General features: G+C 44.7%; 1 protein-coding gene across 1 annotated transcript; it reads left to right on the top strand.

Moving 5' to 3' along the window:
- The first annotated feature begins 4,241 nt into the window (after nucleotides 1–4,241).
- On the top strand, nucleotides 4,242–14,670 carry LOC146196488 (troponin C). Its single transcript, XM_084598228.1, has 5 exons — nucleotides 4,242–4,396; nucleotides 5,562–5,589; nucleotides 11,672–11,815; nucleotides 11,981–12,232; nucleotides 14,097–14,670. The coding sequence occupies exons 1-5, from the start codon at nucleotides 4,394–4,396 to the stop codon at nucleotides 14,123–14,125; spliced, it is 456 nt and encodes a 151-aa protein (XP_084454354.1). The 5' UTR covers nucleotides 4,242–4,393; the 3' UTR covers nucleotides 14,126–14,670.
- The last annotated feature ends 1,822 nt before the right edge of the window (nucleotides 14,671–16,492 follow it).

Raw genomic sequence — 16,492 nt, 5'->3', positions numbered from 1 at the left:
CATACATACATACATACATACATACATACATACATACATACATACATACATACATACATACATACATACATACATACATACATACATACATACATACATGAAAGTGAGATTGCGGTCATCCTGCGTAGCAACACGTGTTTTAGGCTTGTCCACTTGTTGATAGGGTGGTCGCTTTTTCCACATATGTTCCTTCAATGAATCAACTTTCAGTTATGACAGCGTTCGTCATGTAGTTCCCTGCTTCGGTGTTTGTCTGTTGCGCTGTTGCCATTTAACATGTCTCGACATTCCACGGCCTTTGTATTGAATGGTGCCGTAGCGGCTTCATTTTGAGGCTGAGACGAAAATCCTTTGCCTTCGGGACTTTTGGCCAAGGCTGTACGAGTAGGCCACCGCCGCTGTGTCCATAGCGGGGTTTGTGGCATTGACTGCATGGGCTTGCGGTCTGAGCACGTATATGACATGTGGCGCTTGGACACGTTTGCAAGGAATGGGGGCAATGCGGAGGTTAGGAGAGGAGGAAGAGGAAATAACTTTTATTGTCCAAAATAAACGTCCGGCTCTAAGCAGGGGGCGTTGCTCTGGATGCAGGCCGGTCGGGAGGTCTTATGTGCCGGCGGCCTCTTCAGCCAGTCGAACGAGGCGGAGCTGGACTCAGGGTCCGAACTACGCATCAGGGCGGCGCCAGGGGCGGATTATCCAGGGTTCAAAGGGTTCAAGTAACCGGGCCAACCGTCCTCATGGGCCCAACGAGAGCTAGAAAAAAAAAAATAGCGGATTTTTAGGTTTGGTCCGAGAAATAGTGAGATCGTCTTCCTAATATTCCGTGATAATAATAATTAGAGCTTATGTATTACAATGTCCAATGCTTCAAAAGCTGTTCGCCGGATCGTAAGCTTATCTGATCACAAAGCCAACCTCATATTTCTCCAGTCAAAGTACCACTTTGTACTCGCGTGATAATGAGAAAAAAAAAAATAGTTTCAGCTGGTCCTAACTGGCACTTAACTGGTTCTTAACTGGTATTAACTGCTTGCAGATGCCTAGTAGTTGGAAGTCAGGGTCTCCCGTTTGGTGATCAAGTGTGATCGAACGGGTTTTAGCTGGTTTTCAGTTGGGAGCCACCTCGTACCGGCGAATAAACCAGCTGACCTCTGCCATTACTGCTGTTGATGTCAGCTGTACACATGTGTTATTAATCTGAGCGTAAGCAGCGAAAGCTTTGACAAAGGCAATAAATTATTAGGTAGAGATTATGATTGCTCATAGCTGACAGACGCCTCATTTGTCGCTGTTGTGAGCGCATAGGCGAGATTCTCAGGCGGGTCTAAGTTGAAAATGTCCTCAAGAAACTTTCCCAGCTAAAGGCTCGAAAACAATTTTAGAAACGTAATTACCTTTATTAATTTGCTTAAAAGTGGAATGAAAAATGTAGACATGTTATACGAATGCACGCGACTGAGAGTGGAAATGGCGAAAGCCACTTTATGAGTATGTTCTCATTAACTGCATCGTCTTTGTCATCATTACTATTTTGGTTTGTTAATGGGGTTTAACGTCCCAAAGCGACTCAGGCTATGAGGGACGCCGTAGTGGAGGACTCCGGAAATTTCGACCACCTGGAATTCTTTAACGTGCACTGACATCGCGCAGCACACGGGCGCCTTGAATTTCGCCTCTATCGAAAAGGGGCCGCCGCGGTTACGATTCGATCCCACATCCTTGGCCGCCGTAGTCAAGCGCCCTAACCGCGCTGCACCACCGCGACGGGGCTGTCATCGGTACAATCGTCATTATCGTCATCAATTAAATGCACCATCATTGTCATTGCTACTATCATCATTATCACAAACTATAGCGTCATTGTCATCGTTATACTGTCATCGATCACTGTCACTAACTGAAGCGTTATTTTCATCTGTCATCCTTACGCTAGAGAATGAGTATTGCACTCGGTTCCTCACAAGCCCGACGTGGACGTTATGCTCAGCTGGTGATCGGGGGTATAGTGATTCGATTTCCGGTGGAGACGGCAAATTTTAAAGGAAAGTGCGTGTACACTGTCCTATAATACACCTAAAGGTGGAGCTTAAGTGTCCACTCTATTTACATGGTGGTGATGAAATGTTTATTAAAAAAATTAGTTGTGGCTTAGCTCGGGCTAACCTTAGTTGAATTGCGATAGCAACGGCGGAGGCTTCTTTTACCTGCTAAATTATTCCTCTATCACGCCCTATCAGCGTAAGGTGCTACATTATTGGGGACACTTAAGCTCATCCTTTAGTGTATAACGTGAGAGCGTAAGCAAGCAGCCCACATATAAATGAGGAGGGTTCAATGCTGCTGAACCGAATGTGGAGCGAAAGCATTAGCTGCAGGTTACCGAGCGTTCTTCGTCCTCTTCTTCGTCTTTTTCGTCTTCGTCTTCTTCTTCATCATCTTTTCGTCTTCGTCTTCTTCCTAGTCTTCGTCTTGATCTTCGTCTTTTTCGTCTTTGTCTTCGTCTTCTTCGAATGAAGAAGATGAAGCCAATGACGTCGTCACCTGTTTCTTTTTTTTCCTTCAAGTCATCGTATCGCTTGATCTCAACGCGTGACGTCAATTTTTCGCGAAATTGTGTCACAAGACCTTATCACGTCACCTTATCACATGCATTGAATGACGTCATCAGTTTTGAGTTCTGACATACTGCGCCAACCAGTTCTAAACAACAAGTCACCCTGATAATGTGACTGCATGTCACGTGCACTAGCATTAAATGGGAGCTTTGCATTTAGCCTCCATCGTGAAGCGGCAACTGTGGCAGGGACCGAACCCATGTCTTCGAGCCCTGGTCGCCGTTCCAGCACGTCGGGAATTTCTTTTTGCAACAAAGCCACTGATACAGATACTACAATATATATGTCGTAGTCTCTCATAGTTCACCCACTCAATGTGACCTTGGCTGCGAGTGGGCTTGGTTGTATTTTTTATTCATGTTGTCGAGAAGTCGGTTTATTCCTTTATCATTCCGTACCATTGGCAGGGGTATGCGACCAGAAGGCGATCTCTGCCTTGTATACAGAGTTTAATATCGCGACCATAGTCTTCATGTAAACGCCAGTGTTATAACATCATTATTTATATTATTAACGTTGTGACATTAACAACAGCAGTTGCAATTGTAACGTCCAAAATCCTCTAGGTCAGCAAGCGAAAACATAATTAACACAACGCGCCAAAACTTGATAGCTCTGTTAGCACTGTACTACAGACGTAACGAAAAGCCTGACAGATGAGCTGCGAAGAGCAACCGCGGCCAAATCCATACGCCAAGGAGAATGAACCGAGCATTTACAAGGACGAATGTCGACAGCTTGAAAATAAAACGTGAGAGCACCGCATACCTAAGAGAGGGATGGGGACGAAGAAGGGGAGGAGGGGAGATCGGATGCGTAACTTCGAAATCGTGGTTTACGGTACAGCGCATGCGCAGTTATGATACAGGGAGAAAGGAAGGTTTGGTCCACGCGCATCACAGCAGAAGCGACCGACGGCTAAACGTTCGCTGCCGAAGGGTTGCTAAAATTACCTTGGCCCACCCCAGATCCAAGACAGGGTCTCGACGTAACAGCGCGCCGAGAAGAAGAGGAGAGAGATAGAGAGAGAGAAAAAAAAAGAGGGGGAACGTATTCGCCTCTAAAGAGGGGGAACGTATTCGCCTCTAAGAACCTCAGCTTCGAGCGTTCAAGTTACCGCGCGTTGTTTGCGAGCGCCGTGCCTGTTAAGTCAGTTGTGTGCAGTGCCGCACGAAAGCAGGCGCAGGGCGGAGCCAATTGGGAGGGAAAACACGTTAAGATATCATGTATCCTTCCACCGGCTCGTAGTGGCTATTTCTGTACTTATCATTTTTTCTTAAGCATTTGCAAGTTTTGTACAGCAAGGCCTGTCAGATGCACGGAGTGCAATATGGCCGCGACTAATTTCATAAGTACAGAATTGAGGGCTCATGAAATCTATGCGGATTATTTCTTTGTGCGTGGAAAGACATTTGCGCGCCTCAAGTGTTACTGAACGGAACTAGAGGGAGGATGTTGGCCGCCTTCGGGACTCGGGGTTCGCCGGCCGCCGGACACCAGTGATGACGTCAGGGGAGGCGCTGGTCACGTGACGGACCCTTCGGCCCGCGCGTGGCGGCGGCTGCTTCTGCTGCTTGCGCCCCCTCCTCGACGTGACCCTCCAAAAATGGAGCCCCGGGTCGGGCCACGCGGTGCGATCGCCTTGCGCCCGCCCGCCTGCTATCCAGTCGGGAGTACGCCCAAGCAGCAGCGCGGTTCTTTCGGGGAACAAACCTCGACCGGTGCGTCTGAGCAGCGCTACAGGGATTTGCCGTCGTAGCCCGCCGTGAATCGACATGGTAAAGTGTTCGCCTCCTACTTCGCCTTTCCTGCCTTCTGTTCAGCCGTTTACCGCTAACATTTTTATTCCTTCATATTTTTTACTTCGCAAAACGTGAACACGTTTGTGATGAGCCTGCGTTGTCTCGTCGTGGTCGGGACGATCGTCAGTGCAGCCAGCAAAGAACATGCAGAGAACGATATTCACAAAAATGATGAGGATTGATAAGTTATCGTTGCATGGACATCATGGTTTGAACCAATTGGCATTGTTGTAGAGTGCAAGGTAATCTGGCCGCTTCCGAGATAGAAGACAAGTGCCCCAGCCATAGGTCGCACATGCGCTTTACGAACGCAAAGTAGGATATATACTGTTGCAAGGGGGAAACAAGTAGAGCATTATTGCTTGTTATAGCAGTGAAAAGCGAGCGGTGTGCACTTTAGTATATAGTTATGAACTACATAAAAGATAGAGCCTGATTTTGTCTGTATAACGCCTTTGTAGAGTTTTTAACCCCGGACTTTCTTGCGAGAGTAGTACTGGTGTGACAATTTCAGCAGCGTCAGCGAACATCACTGAAATGTCGATACACAGAAATCGACGAGTGGATCGATACGATAATTTACAACACCTAATTGACACTATTTACGGTAGTTTACTTAAATGATAATAAACTGCTTTGTAATAGTCTGCAGCTGCGTGCTTCAAGTTTGAAATTTTGATATAGCCTTTCGGCTGGCATTCTATGACTAAACCTACACTTAGACGGAAAGTGTGTTGAAGGATGTATAATAACACCTTATTAACGCTTAATTATTTTTCTCCTCTGACAACACTCTGGTTAGCCTTTTGTATAAGTAAATCCATGTAATTTGATGTATATTTAAATCTGTAATGTTAACGTCACAAAAAAAAAAAAAAAAAAAAAAAAAAAACAGTTCAGCTTTGCTTTTGATATTGAATTCACTCCTTATGCGCAGACTTTCGACAACGCAGGAAAACTTATATTTAAGGAAAGGACTGCAGCAAATAACCAAGAAAAGAAAGTCTTGCTTTCATTGTCACAAGTATGGCAAAGCAACATAAGCCACTATACGTCTCCTTTTGTTTACCTACGCAGTTTGCAACGTGCATATCACGTATGACATGCATGCTGAGAGCTTTGTGTTGTTTTTTGGTTACAGGACGATCTGACGAAAGAGCAAGTGCAGAGTAAGTTTGACATATTCTACTGTTTGTCGATGTTCCCATCTTTTTTTTTTTTTTTTTTTTTCGAAATTCAAAATGCCCATTTGTCCTAACAAGATACCAGGAGCGGACGCCTGCATTTTTATGGAACATGTTATTTAACCAGCGCCTGTATCTGGTAACATTCACACGAGCCCAAAATAAATGCTTAACAAGCAGGAGGGTCTGGAGAGCCAAGCTTTGAAATATTCGCGATACTGATAGACACGAAGACACACACACACACACAAAAAAAAAAAAAAGAAGAAGCGGGGGGGGGGGGGGGCACGACGTTTAAGAAAAAGAAATGAAAAGAAGGAAGCAAAGGGCGCGAAATATGCAAATTGCATGAAAGTCCTATATTGTACAAAAGCTTAACTATAAATTTGAATGATAGCATGTTTAGATTCTTTTTTTTTTAAATACGCTTTATTTGTGGCCTTTGCAGCGACTGCCTAACTACTGTGTCGAATAGGTAACATTAGTTGTACAGATCGGGCAACAACTACGCAACTTAGGCGAAGTTCGAATCAGCGGTTAGGTGGAAAGAGACATCTCCGTCACAGGGTTACCTGGTCGCGCAGTTTGATTGCATGCGAGAGCAACCCTGATTTATAAAGAACTTAAATATACCTTCAGCCTCGAATGTGGCTTCTTGCCAAGTCATCCAGCAATTGGAAACCAATGAGGTCCACTGTTATACTTCGAATGTTGCGCTTGAACATCGCTGCCCGCAAGTATTCGGCATGACCTTGCTTCGACTCCCAACTAGGAAAACTGAGATATGCGTAATACGCAGACTTGCAGAAATTCATTCAGCTCAGTGCGCGTCACAAAATGTGTGCAGACTGCCGGCACGACTTGTCAAATAAATCTTATTTTGCTCTAATTTTCTTCGCTTGTCGTTGTAACGCCGACATGCAAGATTGCAGCGCGTTCATGTTCAACTGGATAATTCGGAGGTAACAGAAAAAGCAAACAGATATGATTTGGTTTGGTTTGTGGGGTTTAACGTTCCAAAGCGACTCAGGCTATGAGATATGCCGAAGTTGAGGGCCCCGAAAATTTCGACCACCCGGGGTTCTTTAACGTGCATTTTACATCGCACAGAAAATGGGCGCCTTGCTTTTTGCCCCAATCGAAAAGCCGCCGCCGCGGCCGGGATTTGATCCTGCAACCTTGAGCACAGCAGTCGAGCACCCATACCACTGCACCACCCTTACGGGGTTAAGTAGATATGAAGAGAATTAGCCAATCGCGTGTATTCGTTGAGTAAACGAGACATTAACGCAGGACACATCAAACGCTTCCATGCAACGTAACAGCAGTGTACACACTTACGTTATTATAATGCATACAAATAATTTCTAGTTGTAGCCTAGCGTTATGCGCAAAACAAAAAAAAAAAAAACAAAATTCGTCTTAATGTCCTATAAATGGTTCTGCCCACACTAGGCTTGGATTACAGTGGGAATTTAGTTGCTACTGTCGCCGCTGATGCAGCGATCGCTTTCAGAAGCACGGGCTCAGCTGTGTATTGGCCTTATATAATCTCCGTAAAATAGCGCAGTAGTCATATTTGATAAAGTTATCTTACCTTCTCACAATAAAAATAATTCTTATGAGGTCGTCTTTATTAAAATTTGGTGTCAGCTTGTATGGCAATGCGTTTCTGTATAAACTGCAAGAGTGCTTCACTGCAAAATAGGTATGACGAAGGCAAAGCACGCTTTTCAGGAGGAACATGAAAATACTCTTGTTTGCAGAGGCGTACGGATGGTATTGAAGGTTCTATATCCGGGCTAGCGGCCTTAATGCTGAGGAATGAAAATAATGGCGCAGGTGGGGGGCACTCTAAGCCATGGAGCTGAAACTGGCGAAGTGAATTGCTTAAATCACGAGAGGCTCAGCGGAGGACCATCGGAAGCTCATTAAGATGTTAAATACATGCAGGGGAAGTATCGTGAAGTAACCTTATTTTAAAGCGGTAATCACATCCACGAACGGTAGAAGTGCCATTGCTCATTTTTATAACCTCGCCAATAGAATTCCATTCTGCTTCAGCAAGTTGTGTAAGTATAATAATAGGGGTGACGGTGCTGGTGGTCAGTTGCTGTTTTGTGTAATGTTACAGTCGCACATGAACCCCTTCACATACACTTTAGCATAAAACCATATTTTGGCTTTATCGTTGTAAAGTTAAACGCCGCGGTGGCTCAGTGGTTAGACCATCCAGCTGCTGAGCTGGAGTGTCCTGGTTCAGACCCAGCCGTGGCGGCAAAGTTTCAATGGAGACGAAACGCAAAATCAACCCGTATGGTGTGCGATGTCTTTGCATGTTGACGAACCCCAGGTGGTTGAAAATATTCTGGAGCTGTCCACTATACGGCCCCTCTTTCTTCTCTCACTCACTCCACTACCCCTTCCCCCGTGGTGCGGTCCAGGTTCCCAGTGTGAAATGAGGCAGTTGCTGCATCTTTTATTGCACTAAAAAAAAAAAAAAAAGAAAAAAAAGCGAGCCTGTGGCTCATTATCAATTTTTCAGGCTTGTCGCTTCTTATTTCTTCGAATTCGTGCTCTCTATGTCCCGTTCTTCACTCACACTTGTTGAAAATTTGTTTCGAAGAGGTTGCTTACATCTGCGGGTTGTCAGCGCAAAGACCAGCACCGAACATCATTAACGTGACAGCCCTTTTCATCTTTAGATTAGTTTTGTTTTGTATTCATTGTCATTATCATTACTGACACGTTCACCAACGATGTGCCACCACATAACATATCATTACTTGTCTCCTATGCTTAACGTTTCACCGCAGTTTATATATTCATAAAAGGAAGCACGCTTTTCAGTGTGTTATTAACACGGCAGTAGACGCCGTTATCAGGGGAAACAACCAACCAAGAAAACAAAAATAAGCCGCTTCCGAATTCATAGTCTATGGTACGCAGTCACGAGAAAGTTCCTACGATGCCGTTATAAAGGGAAGCAACCAACCAAGCAAACAAACAATAAGCCACATCCGAAGTCATAATCGATGGTACGCAGTCACGAGACAACGAGTGCCAGCCAAAGTCGTGTTCTCGATACATAAAAACCGTTCTCGCTTCCTTTGAAGGTGCACCTCGGTGAAAACGCTCTCCCAGGGCGCCAGCTGAGAACGGAGAAGGGTCGTGCCCCACTCTTCCATTCCTGAGCGTACACACTGCGCAACGGTCGTCCGTCCCTCGGCTGCCTCCCAGAATAGCCACCCCGAGCCGCAGGCATGCCGCGATTCCCGGTCGTCTAGCTGTGCAACATCCTGCGGGAGTCTCGCGCGCGCATTTTCTAGCCCTCCCGTCGACAGCTAAGCGCCCATGTGTGCTAGGCCTAGCGCGATAAGAGAGGCCGCATTCCTTCGGAGTAGTCCTTTGAATCTGCTAAACTGAAAAATCGAAGCGTACAAACGATTAAAACCGGTCGTCTACTGCGCTGTTATTACTTGAAGGGTGGTCGGGGATTTAGCGGTATGCATTTATGGCAGCGACTGCATCACTTTGTGTAGTTCTAGTAGCCAGAACTCACAGGTGGCGGTAGCAGAAGACAAACCCGCTATCATCATTCAACCAGAGATCACTTCATTAGCATTAGTGACGAGCAAACTTTTTTCTGAACATTTGTTTTTCTTTAATACTCTTGCGACGTTTTAAATTTCTCTGCAAAAAACGGCAACAAAATTTGTTCTCGTGTGCTTTTTTTTTTTTTTTTTGCATTACAACTTCATTGACGTGCTATTCAGAAACAGCGTTCAGGTTTCGAGCTTCTCCAAGTAAAGAAAAACACATTGCGTTAGTATAACTGTAATTCAAACAAGGAAGTAAAGCTATCGAGTATAACTATGTACACATGCGTGTACATATTTTACCACACTCGAGGTCGCTCAAAGTTACTACAAGATAGTGAGATGGTTTAATGGAAATAGATAGGGCTACTTTCCAGCCCTGTTCACATTTCGTTAATTTTTAGCCTTTTCGAAAGAAAAAAAAAAAAAGAAAGAAATGAGCGAGAGTGCGTGTGTGTGCCTTTAGACCCCCTCATCTCCCCTTTCCCTCCCAATACGTTATTCGACATCTTTCTTATGAAGATCATACTATCTTGAGCGAGTTAACTGTTTATTTCAGTGCCATATCATTGATGCATATTCGGTAACATGTTAGTCTATATTCGGTACAAAGATACAGTCGACCCTCGTCGGACAACATTCCGTCAAACATAGGGTTTTTATTTTGTACAAAGTGGGCCATGCATTGCACTGACAGGCGCCTTGTTTTGATGGCAATGTTCGTTGCTTTCGAGAGGGGATTTGAACGTAGTGAGAAGATGGTTGCCATCGGGGAACATCAGGGTTTCGGCTATGAGTAATGGTGCATGAAATCTACAACAGAAACGGAAACGAAAAGACTGACCCTAAGCAGCACTGTAGTGAATAGTTTCGAATCAATTTAATATTCAGCGTACTGCAAAGAATGCCTCGCTCAAGCGTTTAGCGGTGTCTGTAATGCGGTCTCATATAACCAGAAAATCATTGTACCTACACCCAACACTCTAAGCTGATAATTGCTTGGTCAACACGTCACTATTCTTTAGAGGAGAAATAAAATGTAGCTCATCTTATTATTGAACTGATATATTTTCGTCTTGACTTAATTTTAATTGTATAATTGTATGCGTAGTGATATAGGCGCAAGTTTACTTGTAAACCGGCACCAGCACTTTCAGTTCTAGTGTGCCGCTGTCCTAATCGATAACAACGTAATCGTTTATTAAGCTTGACGGACGTATTAATAAAAACGCATCAAATCCGACCACTGATGAGTCACTCTGCGTGACATTTTCACAGTCGGGAGCGGCTCATGAGCGAAATAGTGTTGGACAGGAGCAAAGTATAAAATATTTGGGAGCTGCAGGTGTAGCGCACTGTTACATTTGGGTTTTATTTTCCTGGCTCCCGTCCAAAATATTTTGAAAAAGAGAGTAGACTATGTCTACAGTGGTCTGCAGTGTCTTGTGAGGTCGCAAAAAAAATAATAATAAAAAGAATAAAAAGAACAGAACAAATAGCGAAGGACCCAGACATCATCCTGTCTGTATTACAATGAAGCCATTTCAGCAGCAGTTACGTCTGTGTGTAGGTAATAAACTATTATTTCTTCGACCAATTATCTTACGGGCGGTTTAGTTGAGAAGTTTTTCTAATGGTGTCACGAAACCGATACAAAGAAAGAAAGAAAGAAAGAAAGAAAGAAAGAAAGAAAGAAAGAAAGAAAGAAAGAAAGAAAGAAAGAAAGAAAGAAAGAAAGAAAGAAAGAAAGAAAGAAAGAAAGAAAGAGAATGCAAGCGGTAGTTGTTCACCTGTGAAATGAAGGAGGTATAAAGCCATCATACCGCGCTCAGGTATGGAGTTCGATAAAACATGACGCTGGGCTAGTTGGTGATTCATACTTGCTCGTAACGAAGATGGCGCAAAAAAAGACGACCACAGAAGAGGACACGACGCAAAGAAAGCCCTTATCCTCTTATGGCTCGTAATTTTCGTCGGCTACTCCTTCAGTCCAAAGAGTTCAAAGAGCCAGTTTTCCTCATTCTCACACGACGTAGCATAGTTTCGAAGTGTTCGAAGTGATGGCCATTGTGCTTTATTTTCAATTCTCTGTAATTGGTCTCACCAAAAACAAAGCAAGACAAAAATACTTTGGGTATCTGAAAAGCCAACGGGCGAAAAATGCCATGCACATCTGCCATCACACAGCCTGGTCGCGCACCTGAAGGTGTCTGGCTGCCTGGCTGCAGCAGCGTTTTTCAAAAATTTTTCCAACTTGCGTTTCATTTAAATTAAATATTATACGGCATCGGACAGTTAAACCACGGTGTTTAATGTGGCCCTGGTAATATCAGAGTCTTGAAGCACTGAAGGGTTGTTGTAAAATAGCGACGCGTGCGTTGTTACGATGGATTTTAATACTATACAACGGCTACACAGTGTAACCCGCTCCTTACACATTGTCTCTCTTTCTCTTTCCGCGTGTGCAGTGTTGCGTAAGGCGTTCGACATGTTCGACCGCGACAAGAAGGGCTACGTGCACACCAACATGGTGTCGGCGATCCTGCGTACGCTGGGACAGACGTTCGAGGAGAAGGACTTGAAAGACCTCATCGCTGAAATTGACCAGGACGGTGAGCAATATCTTCAGTGAAATAAAAGCCGGCATAAAATGACCCAATCCCGTTGGGTTACACGCGGCTGTCCTGGCCACATCAGGGGTAGTTGTCTCATAAATGCAGAAATGTTGCTCTTAACCCAGATGAACGGAATAACTGTGTCCGTACACGCACATGCAGGTTCCGGAGAGCTGGAGTTTGAGGAGTTCGTGGCGCTGGCCGCTCGTTTCCTGGTGGAGGAGGACTCCGAGGCCATGCAGGAGGAGCTTCGCGAAGCCTTCCGCCTCTACGACAAGGAGGGAAACGGCTACATCAACGTGTCCGATCTGCGTGAGATCCTGCGCGCCCTGGACGACGCGCTCACCGAGGACGAACTGGACGAGATGATCGCCGAGATCGACACTGACGGCAGCGGCACGGTCGACTTCGACGGTACTAGATGCTCCTCCTCAGTTCATCGATTTCTTTATGAATTGAGGCATATCATTCAAGGGTGACCACGACGGGTCTATTGGTTTGTTCCTAATAATCGAAATTTTATGGGTCGGTCCACCCGGCATATAAGGATGCGCAAAAAGTTGAACAGACTGCGAATTGAGGTTTCTTCTATTCTAAATAGTAAACAGACGGAGAGGGACGACAGACCATATATCTATTTACCTAATAGATGCCTTGTAGAAGTTTCTTGGCCAAAACAAATTGGTTTTAAAAGGAAGAACCAGCATAACAGGACGCAAAAGTCTGCAGGACATGTATTAAGCTCTTTATTTTCTTTTCGCTGAATATGTTTGCTTGTAAAGGCGCCATACTCCCCACCTTTTTAAATCCGTGGAGCAATACGTCCACGTACCTAGTCCGACAGCCGTCTGTAACTAGGTTCAGATCATTCTCTCTCTCTCTCTCTCTCTTTTTTTTTTTTTTTTTCAGATGCCGGTAGATAAGCACGTGGTTAAAATGTCGCGCCCGAAAATATGCGCGTGAATTCCTTCAACGCAGACAAGCAGTAGAAGTGGCGAGATGTCGTTATCGTATTATCTCCCTCCAAGAACTGTGTAACACAACCGAGGTGACACCCAATATGTGCCAGTGACAAGAGAGCCCGGCGACGCATGCAGGCACAGCCGCGACGGCAGTTGCGGACCGGCAAGGCGAGGAAGCCAGAAAAATACAAAAAGGGCAAAAGGCGCCCGCTAGCGCGAAAAGGGTTGAGGGAGGAGAGGGCGGCACAGGCGCGCGACGAGCGGCGACACCCGAACGACGATGTGCTCCAACGTAACCGGAATCGCCAGCCGCGTAGCCGCCACGCCTTCGCCAAGCAAGCACACAGACTGAGAATACGTGTGTGTTCGTGCTCTTGCTTGCGTACAAGTGCGGCGGACGCCTTCTGAGCAGCACAAGCCGGTCGACCCCGACCTCGTTTTGCCGGCGTCACTCGACCGGCGTCTTGCTTGTCTTGTCTGCCTCTCACTTCCTCTCCCAACCGACGCGGTACTGTCCAACGTTGTACTGTCGGCTCGGCCAGGTTCTGTCGCACCGTTCTTGGATTGTTCTTCTGTGTATCTAGAGGGTCTAGCAGCACTTCGAAAGGAGCAGACGAGAGGGCGTTTGCTTTTGGTGTCGCGGCGGTTTCGGTGCTACAGCTGTATGTGCGAGTATAACGGTAACAGACAGAAAATGAATGCAGTTAAAAAGAACTTTCTCCTTGGAAAGAAAGGAAGAAAGAAAGAAAGAGAGAAAGAAAGAAAGAAAGAAAGAAAGGAAGAAAGAAAGAAAGAAAGAAAGAAAGAAAGAAAGAAAGAAAGAAAGAAAGAAAGAAAGCGCCCAGATTATTTCGCATACTTAATAAAGGACAGCCCGGCAGATTATAAGGAAATTAATGCTAACAGCCGCCTTTCCGCGCCAATAGTTTTGCTGTAATGGATGCAATAGGTGGTGCTCAGAATACGAGCAATCAACTCGAAGGGCGAATTGAGTTGACCACTCGATATAAAGCAACTTATTTATATCGAAAGCCACTTTAACGTTACTTCGTTATGCCTATTATGCTTGAATTGAAAAAGGAGAAAAAAAAAAAAAAAAGCCGGAATGAAAACTTTAAGGTAGCAACGTTTTACCACGTAGTCGTATTGTAATCAGCAGACGTTATAGCCATCTCCATCCGCGTAATTTAAGCTTTTGACATGTATGAAAGAAGAGACTGCATACCAAAGTCCTTGCTTGGTTTGGGCAGGTCTGGGCGAGATATTTGCTTATGAAGGTGCAATTTCTCATTTCTTCTGTCCATCTATTTTCGCAGAGTTCATGGAGATGATGACCGGTGACTAGACCAACAGCGTACTGCTGCTCAAGGATGCGTTGTGGCGTCGGAGATGAAGACATCCTTACCACCGACTTTCATCCGATGCACGCAAGAAAAATAAAAAGGAACGACAGCAAAGTGTCAACGAGTGAAAGAGACATATACTTACTAATTAAAAAAAAAAAAAAAAGCATGTAAGAAAAAAACTCAAAAGAAATTGTGAGAGCACTGCTCTGCAGGCTTCACCACTATATCGCTGCTTTCACAGCTGTTCTTTCTGTTACGTTAGTGCTGGCTCCGCCAGCTTTTCTTTATTTTTGTCTTTTTGTTAACCTTTCCACGTGTTTGAAGTTTTCTTGACTTATTTTTCTCCTGACGTCAGTAGCGACACGCGGCTACGAAAAATGGATTGCGAGGAAGCTATCGCGCGTGTTAAGGGCCGTTATCATATAATGCCAACGGTCCTGATTAACAAATAGACACAAAGTTTTTTGGATAAATATTGGTTGATGTGTACATTCGGTATAGCCGCACAACAAATTTGTTAAATAAAACTCGCTTGTTTCTGTTCCTGCTTTTAGTTTGTGTGCTTCTCTTTTCGCCTCGTTACTTCCACGGCCGCTCAATGGAGGCGCGCTTGGTAGTTGTACAAGACCTTGAGATCAATGTGCAATCAGTATGTTTACCGACAGCCATTTTCGGCCTACAGTGCGCGCTTCTCAAGGACACGCAGAAAAGTTAGTTAAATTGGCATGAGTAAAAAAAAAACTTACACGGGAAAAAAAGAAAAGAAAAACGTACAAAGAATATACTACGCGTGTCCGCTACACTGATGAGCTTATCAATCAATGCCTTAAGTTTGAATTAGTTCATTACTTGAAGGGATCTATGCCGGTCCTATTTGCAACGAAACGGTCGCTATATGGCTGACGACCGGCTCCGTGAATATAATGTCAGGGGCAGGATTCCTGGCGAGGCGTATGAAAACGTTCATCGTTATAGCTCAAATTCTGAGGTATGTATAGTTCTCTATTCGTATAGCTTAATTAGTTGTGAGGGAGATCCTTTTGCTTTCCAGCACGTTAGTACTAATAGTTTCTGATATTTTGATTCAGCTATTAACCTGATGAAGGCTCATACTTAAAAAAAAAATAATCACGCAGAATTTATTATTTTCGGTGGTGGGTGGTAAAAACTTTAATTTCCAACAGATACAGGGTAGGCGTCAACCTACCCGCCTACACGACGACCTGGAGCCCTTGGACCCGGGCGGCGTGTTCGGCCAGTCGGATTACACCTAGCTGAATCTCAGGGTGTGAGCTCAACAGTAGAGTCTCCCAAAATTCTTCCGTCGATTCGCAATAATTTGGGCGGCTAGAGCTCGCAGTCACTAAAGAAAAGTGTGTGGCGCCCTAGAACGAAGATAAACTTTAAGTATGATGTACCACAATTTCTTTTTTTTTGGTGTGTGTACACTGCAGCTAAATTTTAACCACCGGTTGGGCTCCGCAAATGTATGCATATTAAATATAAATCCAGGCCAGCTCAAAAATATATTTATTTTCCTTTTTCCTGTAATTATTTTACCATGGTCTTCCAATACTTGAAATCCGGAGGTGTGTGTGTGTGTGTGTGTGTGTTTGTGTGTGTGTGTGTGTGTTTGTGTGTGTGTGTGTGTGTGTGTGTAGTAGTAGTAGTAGTAGTAGTAGTAGTAGTAGTAGTAGTAGTAGTAGTAGTAGTAGTAGTAGAAAGTAAACGATGTGTTCGCGCAAAGGAATAGCACACAATTGCGTCGGGGCGCGTGAAATCTAAATATGAGTATGGCAAGAATAAATAATGAATATGGCAATGATAAATATTTGAGTTTTATGGTCCGCCTCGAATGGCCACAAAATGCCCAGAAAACAGTGATTCAGAGAATTTGCAGACGTACGGATCTGGAAAACGAAACCATGACAAGCGCTCACACTGAGCATTTGAACTGAACGAATGAGTAACAAAAAACAAAACGATGTTGGCAGATACAAGATATGAGAGCGTTTCCTTCGTTGCAAGAAGTTCATATTGGCTCCTTTTATTCCACAACTAAGCGCTTCTTTATCAGCTACGAGAGCGCCGTGGCAAGCGGTTATTTAAAGACAAATCGTGGGTGGACGGGGAAGCCGAAAACAACCGCAAGCGAAAAGGTGAATGAAAGGAATGGGGGACAGAGAACAGCGTAGCTATGCCGCTATAGGCTTTTGGGACAGAGCGCCGCGGCACGCCAAAAGTTCTCTTGAATTATCCTGAGGCTGAGGTAACAACGGCCAAGAGAGTGCCGAGCGTGCCGAGAGAGAGCACATTGCTGCTTTCACTGCTTTCACTTTCGGCCGCTAGATAGTGGTGCGGTAGCG

This window comes from Amblyomma maculatum, chromosome 3 (genome assembly GCF_055883805.1).
Source record: "Amblyomma maculatum isolate TAMU_Amacu chromosome 3, ASM5588380v1, whole genome shotgun sequence".
In the NCBI taxonomy this organism is placed as follows: Eukaryota; Metazoa; Arthropoda; class Arachnida; order Ixodida; family Ixodidae; genus Amblyomma; species Amblyomma maculatum.
The sequence above is the reverse complement of the archived record's forward strand: the minus strand, read 5'-3'. Positions and strand labels throughout refer to the sequence as shown.

What these genes read in the sequence shown, in the direction of transcription:
- LOC146196488 (XM_084598228.1), top strand. An exon ending in CGCTGAAATTGACCAGGACG is followed by an intron (nt 11,816 to 11,980) that starts GTGAGCAATATC and finishes ACGCACATGCAG; the next exon opens with GTTCCGGAGAGCTGGAGTTT. An exon ending in CGGCACGGTCGACTTCGACG is followed by an intron (nt 12,233 to 14,096) that starts GTACTAGATGCT and finishes CTATTTTCGCAG; the next exon opens with AGTTCATGGAGATGATGACC.